Consider the following 21946-nt stretch of genomic DNA (forward strand, 5'->3'; position numbering starts at 1 on the left):
TGATGTCTTTGGGGGCCATTATTCAGCCTACCACAGGCATTTTTTTATGTGCCAAGTTCTGTGCTAGGGCCTAAATAATAATAATTAAAATGTAATTGCTTACTGTGTGCTAGGTGTTGTCCTATGTGCTTTACATTCATTTTTTTACTAAGGAAAAAAACTGATTTAACATGAACTTATTGGAGCATACATTTCTTTCTTGCATATGTCAACTATTAAAGTCCCACAGTGCTAGTTTTCTAAGAAATGTACTTGAAAATTCTATTGGATCCTAAATAACCCTGTCTTATTTGTGTGGAAGATGTTTAAATTGACAAGATTGTGAATTCCCTTTGGGAAGAGACTTGTCTTTTCCATCTTTGTATCCATTAGTGAGGGGCAGAGTAAGGGTTAGTAAATGTTTGTTGAATAACTAAAAGCACCTTTGCAAACATTATGAAATGTAACATTTACAAAATCCTTGGAGATAGATATTGTAATTTCCAGAATTTTACAGAAAAGACTTAGAGAAGTTCAATTACATTCTGAACCCCAGGACTGTGTCTTACACATACACACATACAAAACTTTGACAGTGTGAGCATTGGAAGCATATTTCTACTGTCCATGACTGATTGATTTTGTACAAGAAACATTAAATTTCAGTAAAACTTTGATATAGCTAAATATCATCTCTGTTTTATTATTGCATTATATTATTAATCATGTGCAATATACTTTTAAATTTTTAGCTTTTTGAGAGGCCATTTTCATGTGAATTAAATCCACAGTGGTATTAAGAAATGGGAGGAAATTTTCCAAATGATACCAAATATTTTAACACTTTCTTAAAAATTCAGCCTTTCCCCAGAGATACGTCAAGTCTACATAGTCTTTTTGTAACTTCTTTTGATCAGATTTTTTTAACTCATTGATATTATGAATCTTATAAATAATCATACTTCCCTCTTTACTTTGGTTTCTTGAAAGTTTATTCCAAAATCTTATTCCACTTGTAACAGCTTTTCAGGATGAATCATATCAATCACTTCAGGGTGAGTATATCCCTAACTTTATTATTTTACTATCCATATTTTCTACCTTCTTTACCCCTCTCAAATATTTCTTTTGTAGTTTTTTTTTTTTTTTTTTTTTTTTTTTATTTTTTTTTATTTATTTATTTTTTTTTTTTAATTTTTTTTATTTTTTGCTTTATCACAAATTTAATCAGTTATATGTATACATATGTTCCCATATCCCCTCCCTTTTGCGTCTCCCTCCCACCCTCCCTATCCCACCCCTCCAGGCGGTCACAAAGCACCGAGCTGATCTCCCTGTGCTATGCGGCTGCTTCCCACTAGCTATCTACCTTACGTTTGGTAGTGTATATATGTCCATGCCGCTCTTTCACTTTGTCACAGCTTACCCTTCCCCCTCCCCATATCCTCAAGTCCATTCTCTAGTAGGTCTGTGTCTTTATTCCTGTCTTACCCCTATGTTCTTCATGACCTTTTTTTTTCTTAAATTCCATATATATGTGTCAGCATACAGTATTTGTCTTTCTCTTTCTGACTTACTTCACTCTGTATGACAGACTCTAGGTCCATCCACCTCATTACAAATAGTTCAATTTCATTTCTTTTTATGGCTGAGTAATATTCCATTGTATGTATGTGCCACATCTTCTTTACCCATTCATCCAATGATGGACACTTAGGTTGTTTCCATCTCCGGGCTATTGTAAATAGGGCTGCTATGAACATTTTGGTACATGTCTCTTTTTGAATTATGGTTTTCTCAGGGTATATGCCCAGTAGTGGGATTGCAGGGTCATATGGTAGTTCTATTTGTAGTTTTTTAAGGAACCTCCATACCGTTCTCCATAGTGGCTGTACCAATTCACATTCCCACCAGCAGTGCAAGAGTGTTCCCTTTTTTCCACACCCTCTCCAGCATTTATTGTTTCTAGATTTTTTGATGATGGCCATTCTGACTGGTGTGAGATGATATCTCATTGTAGTTTTGATTTGCATTTCTCTAATTAGTAAAGATGTTGAGCATCCTTTCATGTGTTTGTTGGCAGTCTGTATATCTTCTGTGGGGAAATGTCTATTTAGGTCTTCTGCCCATTTTTGGATTGGGTTGTTTGTTTTTTTGTTATTGAGCTGCATGAGCTGCTTATAAATTTTGGAGATTAATCCTTTGTCAGTTGCTTCATTTGCAAATATTTTCTCCCATTCTGAGGGTTGTCTTTTGGTCTTGTTTATGGTTTCCTTTGCTGTGCAAAAGCTTTTAAGTTTCATTAGGTCCCATGTGTTTATTTTTGTCTTTATTTCCATTTCTCTAGGAGGTGGGTCAAAAAGGATCTTGCTGTGATTTATGTCATAGAGTGTTCTGCCTATGTTGTCCTCTAAGAGTTTGATAGTGTCTGGCCTTACATTTAGGTCTTTAATCCATTTTGAGCTTATTTTTGTGTATGGTGTTAGGGAGTGATCGAATCTCATACTTTTACATGTCCCTGTCCAGTTTTCCCAACACCACTTATTGAAGAGACTGTCCTTTCTCCACTGTACATTCCTGCCTCCTTTATCAAAGATAAGGTGACCATATGTCCGTGGGTTTATCTCTGGGCTTTCTATCCTGTTCCATTGATCTATCTTTCTGTTTCTGTGCCAGTACCATACTGTCTTGATTACTGCAGCTTTGTAGTATAGTCTGAAGTCAGGGAGCCTGATTCCTCCAGCTCCATTTTTCGTTCTCAAGATTGCTTTGGCTATTCGGGGTCTTTTGTGTTTCCATACAAATTGTGAAATTTTTTGTTCTAGTTCTGTGAAAAATGCCAGTGGTATTTTGATAGGGATTGCATTGAATCTGTAGATTGCTTTGGGTAGTAGAGTCATTTTCACAATGTTGATTCTTCCAATCCAAGAACATGGTACATCTCTCCATCTATTTGTATCATCTTTAATTTCTTTCATCAGTGTCTTATAATTTTCTGCATACAGGTCTTTTGTCTCCTTAGGTAGGTTTATTCCTAGATATTTTATTCTTTTTGTTGCAATGGTAAATGGGAGTGTTTCCTTGATTTCACTTTCAGATTTTTCATCATTAGTATATAGGAATGCCAGAGATTTCTGTGCATTAATTTTGTATCCTGCAACTTTACCAAATTCATTGATTAGCTCTAGTAGTTTTCTGGTAGCATCTTTAGGATTCTCTATGTATAGTATCATGTCATCTGCAAACAGTGACAGCTTTACTTCTTCTTTTCCAATTTGGATTCCTTTTATTTGCTTTTCTTCTCTGATTGCTGTGGCTAAAACTTCCAAAACTATGTTGAATAAGAGTGGTGAGAGTGGGCAACCTTGTCTTGTTCCTGATCTTAGTGGAAATGGTTTCAGTTTTTCACCATTGAGGACGATGCTGGCTGTGGGTTTGTCATATATGGCCTTTATTATGTTGAGGAAAGTTCCCTCTATGCCTACTTTCTGCAGGGTTTTTATCATGAATGGGTGTTGAATTTTGTCGAAAGCTTTCTCTGCATCTATTGAGATGATCATATGGTTTTTCTCCTTCAATTTGTTAATATGGTGTATCACGTTGATTGATTTGCGTATATTGAAGAATCCTTGCATTCCTGGGATAAACCCCACTTGATCATGGTGTATGATCCTTTTAATGTGCTGTTGGATTCTGTTTGCTAGTATTTTGTTGAGGATTTTTGCATCTATGTTCATCAGTGATATTGGCCTGTAGTTTTCTTTCTTTGTGACATCCTTGTCTGGTTTTGGTATCAAGGTGATGGTGGCCTCGTAGAATGAGTTTGGGAGTGTTCCTCCCTCTGCTATATTTTGGAAGAGTTTGAGAAGGATAGGCGTTAGCTCTTCTCTAAATGCTTGATAGAATTCGCCTGTGAAGCCATCTGGTCCTGGGCTTTTGTTTGTTGGAAGATTTTTTATCACAGTTTCAATTTCAGTGCTTGTGATTGGTCTGTTCATATGTTCTATTTCTTCCTGATTCAGTCTTGGCAGGTTGTGCATTTCTAAGAATTTGTCCATTTCTTCCAGGTTGTCCATTTTATTGGCATAGAGTTGCTTATAGTAATCTCTCACGATCTTTTGTATTTCTGCAGTGTCAGTTGTTACTTCTCCTTTTTCATTTCTAATTCTATTGATTTGAGTCTTCTCCCTTTTTTTCTTGATGAGTCTGGCTAATGGTTTATCAATTTTGTTTATCTTCTCAAAGAACCAGCTTTTAGTTTTATTGATCTTTGCTATTGTTTCCTTAATTTCTTTTTCATTTATTTCTGATCTGATTTTTATGATTTCTTTCCTTCTGCTAACTTTGGGATGTTTTTGTTCTTCTTTCTCTAATTGCTTTAGGTGCAAGGTTAGGTTGTTTAGTCGAGATATTTCCTGTTTCTTAAGGTGGGATTGTATTGCTATAAACTTCCCTCTTAGAACTGCTTTTGCTGCATCCCATAGGTTTTGGGTCGTCGTGTCTCCATTGTCATTTGTTTCTAGGTATTTTTTTATTTCCTCTTTGATTTCTTCAGTGATCACTTCGTTATTAAGTAATGTATTGTTTAGCCTCCATGTGTTTGTATTTTTTATAGCTCTTTTCCTGTAATTGATATCTAGTCTCATAGCATTGTGGTCGGAAAAGATACTTGATACAATTTCAATTTTCTTAAATTTACCAAGGCTTGATTTGTGACCCAAGATATGATCTATCCTGGAGAATGTTCCATGAGCACTTGAGAAAAATGTGTATTCTGTTGTTTTTGGATGGAATGTCCTATAAATATCAATTAAGTCCATCTTGTTTAATGTATCATTTAAAGCTTGTGTTTCCTTATTTATTTTCATTTTGGATGATCTGTCCATTGGTGAAAGTGGGGTGTTAAAGTCCCCTACTATGATTGTGTTACTGTCGATTTCTCCTTTTATGGCTGTTAGTGTTTGCCTTATGTATTGAGGTGCTCCTATGTTGGGTGCATAAATATTTACAATTGTTATATCTTCTTCTTGGATCGATCCCTTGATCATTATGTAGTGTCCTTCTTTGTCTCTTCTAGTAGTCTTTATTTTAAAGTCTATTTTGTCTGATATGAGAATTGCTACTCCAGCTTTCTTTTGGTTTCCATTTGCATGGAATATCTTTTTCCATCCCCTTACTTTCAGTCTGTATGTGTCTCTAGGTCTGAAGTGGGTCTCTTGTAGACAGCATATATATGGGTCTTGTTTTTGTATCCATTCAGCCAATCTGTGTCTTTTGGTGGGAGCGTTTAGTCCATTTACATTTAAGGTAATTATCGATATGTATGTTCCTATTCCCATTTTCTTAATTGTTTTGGGTTCGTTATTGTAGGTCTTTTCCTTCTGTTGTGTTTCTTGCCTAGAGAAGTTCCTTTAGCATTTGTTGTAAAGCTGGTTTGGTGGTGCTGAACTCTCTCAGCTTTTGCTTGTCTGTAAACGTTTTAATTTCTCCATCAAATCTGAATGAGATCCTTGCTGGGTAGAGTAATCTTGGTTGCAGGTTTCTCTCCTTCATCACTTTAATTATGTCCTGCCACTCCCTTCTGGCTTGTAGAGTTTCTGCTGAGAGATCAGCTGTTATCCTGATGGGGATTCCCTTGTGTGTTATTTGTTGTTTTTGCCTTGCTGCTTTTAATATGATTTCTTTGTGTTTAATTTTTGACAGTTTGATTAATATGTGTCTTGGCGTATTTCTTCTTGGATTTATTCTGTATGGGACTCTCTGTGCCTCCTGGACTTGATTAACTATTTCCTTTCCCATATTAGGGAAGTTTTCAACTATAATCTCTTCAAATATTTTCTCAGTCCCTTTCTTTTTCTCTTCTTCTTCTGGAACCCCTATAATTCGAATGTTGGTGCGTTTAATGTTGTCCCAGAGGTCTCTGATATTGTCCTCTGTTCTTTTCATTCTTTTCTCTTTATTTTGCTCTGCATTAGTTATTTCCACTATTTTATCTTCCACCTCACTTATCCGTTCTTCTGCCTCAGTTATTCTGCTATTGATCCCATCTAGAGTATTTTTCATTTCATTTATTGTGTTTTTAATCGATGCTTGATTCATCTTTAGTTCTACTAGGTCCTTGTTAACTGTTTCTTGCATTTTGTCTATTCTATTTCCAAGATTTTGGATCATCTTTACTATCATTATTCTGAATTCTTTTTCAGATAGACTGCCTATTACCTCTTCATTTGTTAGGTCTGGTGGGTTTTTATCTTGCTCCTTCTCCTGCTGTGTGTTTTTCTGTCTTCTCATTTTGCTTATGTTACTGTGTTTGGGGTCTCCTTTTTGCCGGCTGCAGGTTCGTAGTTCCTGTTGTTTTTGGTGTCTGTCCCCAGTGGCTAAGGTTGGTTTAGTGGGTTGTGTAGGTTTCCTGGTCGAGGGGACTAGTGCCTGTGTTCTGGTGGATGAGGCTGGATCTTGTCTTTCTGGTGGGCAGGTCCACGTCTGGTGGTGTGTTTTGGGGTGTCTGCAGACTTTTTATGATTTTAGGCCACCTCTCTGCTAATGGGTGGCGTTGTGTTCCTGTCTTGCTAGTTGTTTGGCATAGGGTGTCCAGCACTGTAGCTTGCTGGTCGTTGAGTGAAGCTGGGTGCTGGTGTTGAGATGGAGATCTCTGGAAGATTTTCGCCGTTTGATATTATGTGGAGCTGGGAGGTCTCTTGTGGACCAGTGTCCTGAAGTTGGCTCTCCCACCTCAGAGGCACAGTACTGACTCCTGGCTCCTCAATTTGGGATGATTTGTTGTCTATTCATGTATTCCACAGATGCAGGGTACATCAAGTTGATTGTGGAGCTTTAATCCGCTGCTTCTGAGGCTGCTGGGAGAGGTTTCCCTTTCTCTTCTTTGTTCTCACAGCTCCCGGGTCTCAGCTTTGGATTTGGCCCCGCCTCTGCGTGTAGGTCGCCGGAGGGCGTCTGTTCTTCACTCAGACAGGAAAGGGTTAAAGGAGCAGCCTCTTCGGGAACTCTGGCTCACTCAGGCCGGGCGGGAGGGAGGGGCACAGAGTGCGGGGCGCGCCTGCAGCGGCAGAGGTCGGCGTGACGTTGCACCAGCCCGAGGCGCGCCGTGCGTTCTCCCAGGGAAGCCGCCCCTGGATCCCGGGACCCCGGCAGTGGCGGGCTGCTCAGGCTCCCGGAAGGGCGGTGTGGACAGTGACCTGCGCTCGCACACGGGCTTCTTGGCGGCGGCAGCAGCAGCCCCAGCGTCCCACGCCCGTCACTGGGCTCCGCGCTTTCAGTCGCGACTCGCGCCCGTCTGTGGAGCCCCTTTAAGCAGCGCTCTTAATCCCCTCTCCTCGCGCAGCAGGAAACCAAGAGGGAAGAACAAGTCTCTTGCCTCTTCGGCAGCTCCAGAGTTTTCCCGGACTCCCTCCCGGCTAGCTGTGGCACATTAGCCCCCTTCAGGCTGAGTTCTCGCCGCCAGCCCCAGTCCTCTCCCTGCGCTCTGACCGAAGCCCGAGCCTCAGCTTCCAGCGCCGCCCGCCCCGGCGGGCGAGCAGACAAGCCTCTCGGGCTGGTGAGTGCCGCTCGGCACCGATCCTCTGTGCGGGAATCTCTCCGCTTTGCCCTACCCAGGTATGTGGGGAGTTTCTTGCCTTTTGGGAGGTCTGGGGTCTTCTGCCAGCGTTCAGTAGGTGTTCTGTAGGAGTTGTTCCACGTGTAGCTGTATTTCTGGTGTATCCGTGAGGAGGAAGGTGATCTCCGCGTCTTACTCTTCCGCCATCTTACCCGGAAGTCTTCTTTTGTAGTTTTGTATGCATTTCTAGGGAAATAAGGCTGGATATAAGTAAACAGATGAAATGAACTTAGGCTCCTTAGTAATTATGAAATATATGAATGTATTATTGTATATGTTACATATAAAATGTTATTTTATATAGATATTTTATGTTCTGTTTATATTGTTTTTCTTCTTTTTCCTCTTTACAGCCACTATTTCAACTGATGTGTCCCTGAGTATATATCATGTTCACTGACTTGCTTATACTATTACCCTTTATATTTTCTTTCACCTTTTTCAAAGTATGATGTGACGTTGGATTGCCAGTAATTTTCCCAAAGCCCCAAATTTTGCCCAATGGCCAAAGAGTGTCCTGTGTCTGATGAGCATGCACTTAACCTTTCAATAATGGATCACAAAAAGGAATTTGTTCTCTAACTTAATTTTTTAATAAAATTCTATCATTACCAGGGCAGCACTCACGGTACCCCCCAGTAACCAACCATAGGAACGCACAACTGATCAGTTGACTCCAAGCACATTTACCCGACGTCCCTTTCAAACGCCTGGCATTGCTCTTGCCTCTTTATTCCACTAATAACCTTAGAAAACAATCAATTGCCCCTCTCCTCACCTCAGTCTTCTTCCTCAGAATATCAGAATGTATTTCTTTATTTACTTGGGTACGTGAGAGAAGTGTATTGTGTGTAGAGCAGAAATATTAATACTGTTACTCCACTCCATTTTGCTACATGGTTTGTTGATTATGCAGACAGAACAGTAACTATAATAATCAACAACTACTCAACAGCGGAACATTTAGAAACATGCCAGAGATGTGCTGTTCATACCTTTTTTTTTTTTTTTTTTTTTTGCTGTACACGGACCTCTCACTGTTGTGGCCTCTCCCGTTGCGGAGCACAGGCTCCGGACACGCAGGCTCAACAGCCATGGCTCACGGGCCCAGCTGCTCCATGGCATGTGGGATCCTCCTGGACCGGGGCACGAACCCACGTCCCCTGCATCGGCAGGCGGACTCTCAACCACTGCGCCACCAGGGAAGCCCTGATTTACCTTTTAAAAATAACATAAAACTGAGGACTGGGGTTGGGAGCGTTGCTTGTTCCTGCTGGCTGTCAGACATGATGTTGCCTGCAAGGTACCCACTGTCTGAAACAAATTGTGAAATGTGCTGTCTTCTTTCTCCATGCTTACTTACTGTCTTGCTTTTGCAACTTTCTGCAAGGAGAAAATGGGTAATGCTTCCCCCCTATGGTTTCTATCAGTCTTAGCACTGGTTTCATTAGCTTTCCACCACTTTCTCCAAGAACAAAGAGATGTGTTTTCCCTTCATAGGGAATAGACTGAGGACTAATTCAAGCAAAGCAACCTGAATTTTAGTGATCACGGCATTTCAGGGGCTAGGCTGCTAAAATTCCTTTACTATGTGCATTTACAACAATTAGATATTTTTTGATTGAGATAATTTGTTGATTTACAACAATTAGATATTTGTTGATTGGGAAGGGAAAAGTATTTAAGAATTGTATTTATAAGTGTATTTATATACATGTGGACATCTATACTACATAGCACTTTGAATATAAATTAAATTGCTGATAATCAGTTCTTGTCATTGATGAATAAATTAAAGTGTTAAGAAAGAATCCTCTAGAAGTATATTTTACAGGCAAATGGACTTTATAGTGTCAAGTATCATTGAACTGGCCAGGTGAAGCTAGGTAAGGTTCAGTAGCCTTTCTCTGGAATTTTAAAATCTCATTCTATTGCATTTACTTGAATATTATTTAAGAAGGAAGTGGGGAGGCCTTTGTTTCTCTATCCTTCAGATAAATAAAAATTAACTGAAATCAGTTGTCATTCTTCCTTTGGGATTAAAAATGTAAACTGCATACTTTTCATAAGAGGATTCTTGGTTAATGTCCCTTATTGTAGTCTGTAGAAATATATGAATTGTTTCTTTTTTATTTTTAAAGAAGTGTAAATGTTATTTCTTTTTACTAAGTAAGGAAGTTATCTCTCCGTGTAAACATAATGTACCAAAACAACTAAATGTGACCTGCTGCCTCTCTTTCCTGTAAATGTTAGAGCAAAGATTATCTCACCCCTGACATGACATTAATATGTAATGATATGGAAGAAAATAGGAATAAAGTAATGGGAGTCCCAGAGCTTTGGAAGTAGATTTTATGAATTCAGCAGTGATGACCCTTAAGCCTCAAAGGTTTCAGAGTTCAATCTAGCTAAGCATCAATAAGGTCAAATTTATGTAGTGTCCTTGTCTTCATCAGTGCCATGTGATCTTTCTCCTTTTGTCTTTCTGAATGAATATGTGGATAACTTTATTCCTACTGCTTATACTTTTCCCACTCCCTAACCTAGAACTCCTTCCTCATACTTTCTTTTTCAGAAACTAATAAGAAGCCTTCACCATTTTCCTCTCCCAATTACAGGATTAATTAGTTTTTTATAATTGTACTTAAAATCACCTGTAAAAATTCTTTTATTGGCTTTTGATTGGGCCAGAAATTTGCTAAGCTTAAAAATTAGTGACAAAGTGCAGGCTTCCTGAATATGAACGCTTGAAGCATGTGGGAAACATTTGGAATGGAGAATGTTGACCTGCTTTCTTTGTGTCCTACTACAGCTATCTAATTATAAGCTTTCAAAGATATCAAATTAGGTGCCCTCTTCATTGCATTTTACAAATATAGTTTTTTCATATTGCTAAAACCATTCTCAAACAAAATTTTGAGTGGTACATTGGGATGTTGGGAATCATTGTTAGCTAAAGTGAAACCATTCTTTTGACTTTTATAATTGTCTTTACTGCTGTGTTTTATAGTCTTCTGAGAATTTGGCTTATCCAAAAAGAGATTCTGTGCCTTCCCAAGTGAGAAGGAAACCTTTTGTCAGCATCTTGTCTGAGTTAACTCCTTGGCTACACAGGTCATGGGAGGTCTCTGTTGAACATCAGTCTTTGGCTCTATCACAAAACTGGTATTGAAGCACAGGCCAGCTCCCCCAGTACAGAGGTTAAAGAGGCAATTAGTCACTACAAAGACGACTTGTGGCGTCTTCTGGTAAGGAAGTACTTAACTCTTTCCTGAATAATGCCTTAAATCTCATCTTCAGTATATTTTTATAGTCCACTAAAATAATTTTGTCTTATCCATTTTAAATGAAAGGTGAGCTTAAAATATATGATGTCTGTTGAATTGAGACTTTCTCATCAATACTTAAAGCAGTAAGTGTAATGGGGGTGGAGATGGGCAGGGAGATTATCATCAATTGTATGTTTAATATTCCATCTAAGTTTCATGTTAGCTGTTTGGAAGCCTAACAAGTCTCTGAAATATTTCTAGCTTTACCATTAAAGTTCTTATTTATTATTGCAGGACGGGGTAGGAGTTGGAACTTGCCAGAATTTTGCCTGACTTTTTTTTTCAGAAAAGGAATGGCCTCTGATGAATCACAATTCACTGAACTGGACCATAGTTTTATATGTTTTTATATTCCTGTTTTGTTTTTTTTTTCAGGGCCTGGGCTTTTGCTTCCAGACAGTAAATTTTTGTTACATGTAGGATAATAAAATCTTCTCTTCCACCCTCTATCTTAAAATATGCCAGAATACCATAAAGATAGCACCAGTCTTAACTGTATCAACATTGTGCAATGCCTGGATTCCCCCAGAGATATTGGCTATAAATTGATGGAACCCCAAAAACCTTTAAGGATGGAAGAGATTTCTTAACTTCTCCTATTTCAAAATAACTACATTTTTTTTCCATTGAAGAATGACTAAACTGCTGAATTAGGAGGTCTTACCTTTAAATTTTCCCCTTCCCTTTCTTTCTAGCATTTCCTTCAGTCCTGAAACATGACTCTTTTCAGTTGATTTTCAGTAGATATAGAGATTGTGGTATGCTTTTTCTGCTGCTGGGTATGAACATTAATATCAGCTGTAGCAGCAAAAATAAATAGTAGTTGATCTATCAAGGTTATAAGTATTACGTCTATCATTTTATAATAATGTGGCTTTCTGATTAGATCTTTTAACATTTCTAACACATAATTTGCACTTAATAAAACCTTGTTGAAATAAATAAATCAGAAATAGCTTAGAATATTTTTTCTGCTTCTTGCATATTCGGAGGCACGCTTAGAAAAAGTTAGCTCAAGTTATTATATAATGGTTTAGTGTAGCTGCGGTAAAAGGATGGAACAACGGCTAAAATTAAAAACAAGACTTTTCAATAAATGTATCTGAAATATTAAAGCCAGAGCCAAGTTTATCCAAATGTGTTAGTTTGGTTTCCTCTCCCCTGCCCCCTTGCTTTGGAAAAGCATTTAACCATTTTGTTTCTTAGTAGCTTAAGGAAAATGTGCATTTAAAAAAATACTGCAGGCTTTATTCTATTTGAAAAACATTTTTTAAAGTTCTCTAAGAAACATTCAAATTACATTAAACATGTTTTCCTATTGAAGGAACAAAATATTCCCGTAAGAGCTGGTTTGTGATGGTCACTCCTAAATATGTTAGAAAATATTATTTGGCTGTGGTATTACTCCTATTTCAATGCTGACTCCTACTTACTCTCCAGTTAGGAAACCTACCTAATGCTAGAGACTGTCAGGGAAAGGGTGGTCCAGACAGAATCAGCAGATGACAACATCTGCTCCACCTCTTCCAAAGGTGTAACACCTCTGTTGGCAGAGATGTAAACCCATAGAATTTATGTTTCAGTAACATCTCAGGCCACTTATTGTGGTACATCTTATTAAAAACAAACAAACAAACCACTCTTCTCATTGTATAATCTTTCACTATCTCTGTGTGACAAAATGGGCATCAGTTTTCCGCTGTTTAAGTAGCAACTACCTAAATTAATCTTGGATTCACTAATCAGATATTGGCTTTCCAGAGAATAACATTTGGTAAGTGAGAACTTAATGAATATCCCAAGAGAATTGTAACTGGTGGAGCTGATGACATTTTGCATGTCACTCCTAGTCTTTGCCCCTGAGATATATTGTGTTTTGAGCAAACGCTTTAGCATTTTAATTGCAAGTCATCCTTTTAAAAAAATCTCTCTTGCAGTGAACATCTCTTTTATGAGATTATCTTTAGATGTTTGCATGAAAAATTGACTTAAGCATACATTTGATACTATGCTGTTAAAGGGATGGAATAGAAGAACATTTACAAGAAAGTGTACTATGAAATACAAAGGGCACTCAATGTATCAATTTGATGCCATGTATCACTTTCTCAAAATAGGCTTTCATTTGTCATTATGTACATTTCTTTAAGTTAAAGATAAAAATAACCACTGCATGCTATGTAAGGTTAAGGTGTCATGTTACTAGGAAAAGTACCTATGAATGGAATGTTTATAAATGAAATTATATTCACATATAACAGGAAGGGTACTGTTAGTAAATTCTTGAATTGATTCATTTTGTAAATGTTTAACTGTAAATTTATCTTTTTTTTAACATAGAAATCTGTTATATAGTGCACATTCTGAAAGCAGGGTATACCTATAAATCATGTCCATTCATTTGCTGCACTGGGATTGGACTATACTTCAGTAAAACTCGATTTGGGGCTTTAGAAAAATCAATCAAATATCATTATTCTTTGTTGTAGATGCCAAATTGTGTTTTGGTGACCTCTGCTATCATTTAAATGACCCGTATATGAGTTAGTCAGGATGAGCTTTTGTAGCACAGAATTGGACCAAGTTTGCTCCCTTGTTTCTCTCTTTAGATCTTGTAAATCCTTTTTATTCCTTTTCATGTGTGTGTGTGTGTGTGTGTGTGTGTGTGTGTGTGTGTGTGTGTGTGTGTGTGTGTGTTGCAGGCTCTTCTGCTTTTACCCATTTACAATCTATATAACACAGGGTGGCTTGTCGGCTTGTCTAGTTTCAGGAAATGATGAAAATGAAGTTCTATTTCTAAAACCCCCAAATAGATTACTTTTATGATGTGTTTGTATTTCAGGAGTTTTAACGTTTGATCTACGTGTTTATTCGACCTTAAACGTACTTAGCTCCCTGTTGCACTTATTTGCCAATTACTTTATAGCACTGTTCATACTTTTTGTTTTAAATCTGTAGGGTTGTTTTTGTCTTGTTGCATTTTTTCTTCTGCTTGAAGATATATCTATTATTCAAATATAAAAGTGACTTAGGAAAGAACATCCTAAAGTTTATTTAGAAATTCACCAAGCCACATACTAATGCATCTCTAATGGGGACATTTCTTTTCACACCTCTAAGGTGATTGAGCCTGTCCTTTAAAGTGAGATTTGCAAACCAGTGTCTGGCAGCTCCAATTAGCTTCATTTGGATTTGAAACACATCACAAACAGTAACAAGGTCTCCTAGGACACTCCTCTTTGCAAGCAATGTAGTCATATTTCCTCATTAGTCCTTTTCAATTGTCACTAATGCCATGTTCCAGCTTTTGAGTTGGAGACAAAAAACATAAAAATTTGGTATGTATGCAGAATGGCTATTGTTTTCTATAATTCAAGGCTCTTTTGAATTCCTTTGATAGTTTTGAAGCTTACACAGCTTAATTCATTAACCTTTACCCTTCACATAAATCAGGTTACTAGGAATCTATTGCTAAGGAGACAGATTTTTCCCTCCACTGAAACTAAGTAATGCCTTCTCTTCTTTTAAAAAAAAACCAAAAAAACAAAAAAACATATATTGATCACAAAAGTACCTTTTTGCTGTTTTTCATATTTCATCAAATTTTTTAGGTGCATTTTAGAACATTATCAAAAGCAAGTGAGCATAAAATCACATTATTATAAAAAATAATTCTGGATGCTTTGGATACTTTGGAGCAGGTTTTCTAGCCCTATTCACTGTTCTAACGGAGTTTATATATATATGTACTCAACAGCTGTTACTCAGGAATTTACAGTGGTTGCAATTTTTAAATTCTCTTCAGGACCCTGCGAAAACATAAAAGCAAGAAAATAATCTGAGGGGAGGCAATTCAGAATGAACTAAAATATATTTAAATGAACCTAGGACATTTGATTTGGAGAAATTTTTCATATAGGCCCTCAGTTTTATAAAGAATAATGATGTGGGACTTGGAAAAAGATAGGGGTTGTTCTGTGGTTTCATGCAGGTAAAAATAGAATGTATGTCTTCTGATTCTTTATTCACTCTTGTTAAAATATGTCTCCTCTTGTTTCTCAGAACTCAGAAAGGTGGTTTAGTAGGCTTGTGTTTGATGTTCATGGGCTACTTTAACAATATTTGATATTCTTCTGCATTTGTCCACTATGCCATATTCCTATATTATGAATTTGTTCTTAATAATCTTATAGATTATTACTTTCCCTAAGGATATTGTTCTTTTCCCAAGTTTTGTAATTCCTTAGGTTGTCATGCATGAAACAGGAAATCTTTGAATGCACTGACCCATAGAGAAAATGTTGGTCATATGGTATTCTGAGGTTTATCCTTAGGGGTGGTGGGGACGGGTAGGGGGATAATGGGAAAATTTTGAATTCTGGATTCTGAGTTTAGGAATTCATGGCTTACCCCTAGGGACAAAACTATAATTAATCACTGAGATTAATGAATATTCTCCTATTTGATATCTGTGAATAGGAGAGGGGATGGAGAAGCAAAGGTTTGAAATGTGTTCTTTGGTTCTTTCGCTCTCCTTCTCACAGACTGTGACTTTGCAAACAGTCCTCCCTTTTTTTGGTATCATTTTTAATACCCCTTAAAAATTTACATGAATACCTGTAGTCAAAAGGTGTAAATAATTACTAAGCCTTGTTTGTTGCCTGCATACAGTCTATGCAGTGAACTGGGAAATTCTCTGATGTTAATACACTAAAGGTCACGACTAAAGCCAAGACTCTTAAAACAGAGTAGAATTATTTAGAGTAAATGTGGTCGACAGACTTGTGTTAGGGTACCTCCTGTAAATATACTCTAGAATGGACTCTAAAAGTTTTAGAAGGAAAGGACAGTCACCAGCGTGGTCTCTCATCATGACTTGCTATCACTACAAGCTGCCTGGGAAACTAGGCCTAGACTAATCACAGGACTTAAGACACTAGCCAGGGACCTGATGTGGGGTTCCATTTTCACCAATTTGCAGTAACAGGATAATATAAACCACTTCCATTTTCAACTCTCAAAAAAATAGCTATTTTACCTATTTATTTGAACCACTCAATTTTGTGTGTTAATATGATATTGAGTTTCAGTCCAGGTTCACAGAACTTGGGACTTCTCAAATATCACATCCATGAAATATGTGATATTTAAATTAAAAAAATAATGTTTGCTAAAAATCTTCCAAGGAATACTTTTTTTTTCCTCCATGAATTCCTGTTTGCGGAATAGTTTTATGTTGTGTATAACTTCTAGCACACTGGCTGTGATTACAGGGTACTTAAAAGTATTTGGAAAACCTTATGTGACTGAACTATTAAAAACAGAGCAAGTGCTTGCTTCGGCAGCACATACACTAAAATTGGAACGATACAGAGAAGATTAGCATGGTCCCTGCGCAAGGATGACACACAAATTCATGAAGCATTCCTTATTTTTTAAATAAATAATTAATTAATTTAAAAAAAATTTAAACAAAAGAACAAAAATCCTAGGTGATCCTTTGTAAAAGCAAAATGCTTTTCTCTTATGTTTCTCTTTTTTTCCCTCTAAAAGGTATGTACTGTACTGTTTTTTTTTTTCTTAATCACATGTTTTCTCTTGGCTATTGCCTCTTGAGTAAGCTAAATATATGTGTAATATCTATTCATAACTTTTCTCTGTCATGTAGGGAGGAAACCTGATGCTCATGGCCTTTCATCAGTTTTAGGACAGTTCTTATCCAGTGATTGATTATCTGATTTTATGTGAATACCAGTTTTTGTTGCCTATAAAATAGCATTTGATCTGGCTTGTACACTGAAATCAATTTGTGTTATTTGCTGTCTGTAGTCTGCTCTGTGTGTCTTTAATGTTCTCGTGTGCTTGTAGCATACCTAATATAGAATCAAGTGGCAGGAACACAAATAGAATATTGTATTTCTTAGAGTTTTTCCATAATCAGATGTAAAATCAGGTGTTTTGAACTATTTGAAAAGACCATGAGAACAAAATAAATTATATGAACATTATTTCTGCACTAACGTATTTCATTTTGTGGTGGTCATACAAAATGTTGGATCTGCTAACTTTTTTGGTAGGTAATGGAGGAGGACAGAGAGCTATGTATATTTGATACGGTAGAAAGTAGACTTTTTATTAACTATTTATAATATTATCATGTAGGGCCTTTATTTTTATCCTTAGTATGTGAAAATTAGTTTTTAAAGTCATATGTAAAACATGGTTGTTGCCTGTAATGTTTTATTTTCCCTTTTTTATGACTTTATTCAAATATTACAGTAAAGCAAAATGACACGGAATTAGGTTTAAAAATTTCCCTTCATAATAACCTGTATCAATCATAATTACATTGTTACTGTTTTAAGTTTTCTGTTGTAACCATGGAAAAGCTTACCCATTTTTATCATATATCTTTTTTTTTTAAATAGCCAAAAAAATGTTTATTCAGTTATTCTGAGGAACTTAGAAATGTTTATCATTCCATTAAAACAATATTCTATAAAAATATTTTTAAAAGAAAAATATATCTTCTCTATAACTAATTTAACCTTCAGTAATAAATTATGTGAAGTAAAATTGTATAAAATGTCCTGACATTTTATGAAGATACCTACAAATAAGCCAGACAGCAAATAAAATATCTGAAAGACATAGATGGATACTCAGTAATTTTTTGATGGATTACACACATAGGTATCAAATTACTTGATCCTTACTTTCTAGAAAAGGTTAATGACTCTTTTTGCTTTTACCCTTTTACTTAACTGTTATTTATAAAGATTAAAACAGGGGCTGCATTGAAGGATGCATATGCCAATGTGTCAGTTTGACTGTACAGGTTTTTCTGATAATTCAGGGGACTGAGCCACACTGTTAATCATTGTTTTCAAAGTTCATTCAATTCTGTACTACATGTTCCACTACGGCCATTAGAGCAGAGTACACCATTCAAAAACCTTTTAACTGAAATGAAACCAGAAAAGACTTTAAATCTTACATATCTATATCTATATATTATGGATATGGCCTATATGTATGCAACAATTCATTTAAAATGTTAAGAATAAAACATTTTAAAGTAAAAGATTTTAAAGTTCTTATGTGTACGATTTTTCTTTCATCTTTAATCAGTGTTACAGATTTTTAAAACATTTTTATTTTGAATAAAATTTCACAAAATGTGTACTTCAGTGTTATCAAAGTCCATCATTAATAATTAAACCATGAGCAATATTACCATTCTTTTATAATGACCATCTGTCTATATTCTACACTTTCATTACATTATTTTTTATGTAAATAACATATGTTCATTATATAGCACATGTTTACTAATCCTTTATTACCAAATGTACCACTACTCTTACAGGAATATCTCTCTTTCATCACTTTGGTTTTAAAAGATGTGCTAGTCATAAATGTATTTAATTAAAGTCATTTAGGTATTAGAGCACTTGAGTTTGAAGCAGGGAATATAATACTTTTTCCTGAAACACCTTGAAAGAGGTTTGTTGAAAGGAGAGAGCTGTGGCATTCATCAAACGCTGACCTCTTCCTGTTATAGTCCTGGCCAAACTCTTGCTAATTTAACTTGAAACGCATTAGTGTAACTCACCATTTTTTGTATGTGTTTTAGGTGTGTGGAGGTCATTGCAAAGGAAGGACAAAACCTGAAAGAGCTGTATTTGGTGTCCTGTAAAATCACAGATTATGGTATGTAATGAGCCATTGTCCTAATCATTTTCAAGAATAAAAAGGTACAAGATCTTTGAAAGCTCTTTTAAAAGAAATCAAAAGCTACTAACTCAGAGACTAGGAGATTTATCTTTACTTGTACTTTCTGATCATACACCCCCGAATCAAGAAATCATGATAATGGAACCAGAGTAAAACCGAACATGTATATCAGTTTATCACCACATGTAATCATACACACATATGTGCACATGCACATACACACTCACATAGGATTAAAAAGTATGGCTAAAATTGCTGTATGATGAAAATAAATACTAGGATAGTTAAATATTTGATATAATAAATATAACTAAAGTAATTATTACAGAGTTGATTTGCTTAATGTCATGTAAAATGCATTCTTGTGCCATTCCAAATGCCAACCTTCTTAATGCCTTAAATTCTTTAAAGCGCTGGAAACTTCCAATAGGAAGTTCAGATATACAGGAAGTAAAGAGTATACGTTTGTTTGTAAGAGTTTAAATTATCTTAATTTTAAATATCCCTTTAAAGTGGAGAAAAGCAAGTTGTTTTATAAAAATATGAAAAGTATGAAATCATCCAATTGGAGTAATAAAGAAAAGTAACCTAGCCTTTCCTTTTTCGTTCAGCTTTATATATTTTTTCCTATTAATTTGCATATGTAATCTAAATACAGAGTTTTAACTAATTATTTGGCTTTATAGGAGACTAAAATGGTTTCCATTTTTCTTTTCTGATTTTTAAATTTGTTCCTTTAAAGTGGAGAATATGCTTTCTGCCTTGAAGGGAACTCTAATAATCCATTAAGTTTTTTATTGTTAACTCCAACATATGCTAATAACCGACTCCAATCCTAAAATGTCATACTGACCATCTGCCCTGGGTGGGAGAGTTGTATTTTAGCAGCTACTAAATTCATCCTTTGGAAAAATTCTATGAAAGCTGTAACAAAAAATAAAAAACAACATAAAGGATTTGGCTTGAAAATAACCCTAATTTCTTTTCAAAGTTTAGTTTTTGAGAATGGTAAATGTCGTACATGGATTTATCCATAATGTTTCTGGGTTGTTGTCTTTTTCCTAATTATAGCATGAGAAAGGAGTGTTTTGATATGTTTTCTTTTTACTTGTAGTTTGTTTTCTGGTTTGGCATATTAGATCGCCATTTAGATACAGTAACTCTAAAACCTCCAATATCTCCCTATTGTCTAGGCCTTAGAGTGTTCTCTCTGCCCAACACAGGGCATATCCTCAATACCTGTAGATTTGTTAATTAACTAGTACATTCATTCGTTGCAAACTCTTTACTTGGCATTCAAGATCCTTTACCATTAGTCTCCTACCTGCCCCTACAACCTTACTTTATATTTCTCCTTTTACCTGTTTGCTGTCAATGTCAGATTGCTAATTGCCAGGAGAGCTATGGATTAAGTTCCTTAGAATGAACTCTTCAAGGTCCTGCAGTGGAAAATGTTGCTAAAGTTACACTCTGTCCCAGTACCATTTAAGTTAGCCAGTGCAAAGAAATGTTCCAGAAGATACGGAAAAGAGAAAAAGCTTTGGACTTGGGACAAATCGGGGATCAAGTTCTGTCTTCGTTCCTTGTTCTTTGGCCTTAGGGAAGTTCCTTCACCTCTCTGAGGCTGTTTCCTCATTTGTGAATTGACTTCATGCTCCTGTGTGTACCTGGTACCTAGTCTAATGATTAGCACAATGTATACTGCTGAGAAAAATTGCTTTCCTACAGGAATGGGACAGAGAAAAGATTCACACAAAATTCTTCTACCTCCTTTCCTTTCCTTGGAAGGAAGGAAGGTTTATTGCTGTTGTTTATTGCTATTGTTGAGTGATATTCTCAGGTTCTGATATTTTGAGATCTCAGGATTTTTTTTCTCCTGGTGAGGTGAAAACTGTTGGAACTTTGCCCATGTGGTTTGCATTTATTCCTATCTCTGAATTATTTAGGTCAGCGGTTCTCAACCCTCTCTGCACATTAGGATCACCTGGGGAGTTTCTAGAGCATTCTGATGCCTGAACCTTACACAAGACTAATTAAATCAGAATTTCTAGCAGGTGGGGCCCAGGCAATAAAACCTGCCTAAGTGATGTCAATGTCAGCCAAAGTTGAGAACCACTCATCTAGTCTAGTTGACAGGAAGTAGAAGTGAAATTTTTGAGGACTTCCTTCCTCCACCCAGACGTGAAATCTATCACAGTTTTTTTCATACCTCAGTCCCTCCAGCTTTCAAGCTCTCTGCCCCACCTAGTCTCTCTTCTTTCTTCCGTGAGGTTTTAGGTGTTCTAAGGATTTGTGGCAAAAGTCTCTGTGCATCTGTTGGTTCTGTTTTTCAAAATGTTTGGGCACAGTTGAGGATGAGGGGGAAAGCTCAATAGTTTATGAGATTTTACTATAATTGCTAGTTGATTTTAAAATTAAAAGAAATTACTAAACACTCAGCTCAGTGCATCTTTTTTTCTCTGGTACCATGCCAATAACACGTGAACAATTTTTGTCAAAAAGACAGCAAGAAAGATTCTTCATTGTAACCAGAGAAACAGCATGTTATTGGAGGTCATTGCTCTACTAGGGGAGGCTGTGATCCCTTGCCCTGTGTTAATTATAAATTTTAAGAAGGAAAAGCAGATGCTTTCTTCCTTCTTTAGCTGGATAATTAAAGACATATTCTGTGGGACTTTTTGATTTTTTTTTTGTTTTGTTTTGTTTTGTTTTGTTTTTTGCGGTACGCGGGCCTCTCACCGCCGCGGCCTCTCCCGCTGCGGAGCACAGGCTCCGGACGCGCAGGCTCAGCGGCCATGGCTCACGGGTCCAGCAGCTCCGCAGCATGCGGGATCCTCCCGGACCGGGGCACGAACCCGCGTCCCCTGCATCAGCAGGCGGACTCTCAACCACTGCGCCACCAGGGAAGCCCCGGACTTTTTGATTTTTGAGGCTACTTAGAAATTGTAAAATTTGATGTACACCTGATACCAGGGGAATTTCATCCTTCAAGCGACTACTCCCTAATTCTGCTTCCTATTGCTTTGCTCATATTCTAGCTAGTCTCCTCCTCACCTCCTTTTTCTTTGGTGCTGTGTTCGTACATGCTTTCAGTACAGTATCCTGCAATTTTTGAAGTGTTTTTGCAGGATGCATTGATTCAGAAACAGCAGCTCCCCTGGCTTATCATTTGTAATTTTTCTCAAGATTCTCACAGTTGTTGAGTATAGTATTATAGTACTTAGCAACACCTGCCCAGGCTGTTAGGAAGTTATGTTCATTTTTTTTATTATTAATTAATTTATTA

General features: G+C 36.7%; 1 protein-coding gene across 1 annotated transcript in view; it reads left to right on the forward strand.

The window, feature by feature from the left end:
* Positions 1-21946, forward strand: part of FBXL17 (F-box and leucine rich repeat protein 17) — a gene marked incomplete at both ends in the record, with an annotated part of 498430 nt that overhangs the window by 305612 nt on the left and 170872 nt on the right. The window contains one exon of the mRNA XM_079702400.1: positions 18560-18636. Coding sequence (XP_079558526.1) covers positions 18560-18636 — 77 coding nt within the window. The remainder of the gene's footprint in view (positions 1-18559; positions 18637-21946) is intronic.

Source organism: Hyperoodon ampullatus (genome assembly GCF_949752795.1).
Source record: "Hyperoodon ampullatus genome assembly, chromosome: 4".
Taxonomy (NCBI): domain Eukaryota; kingdom Metazoa; phylum Chordata; class Mammalia; order Artiodactyla; family Ziphiidae; genus Hyperoodon; species Hyperoodon ampullatus.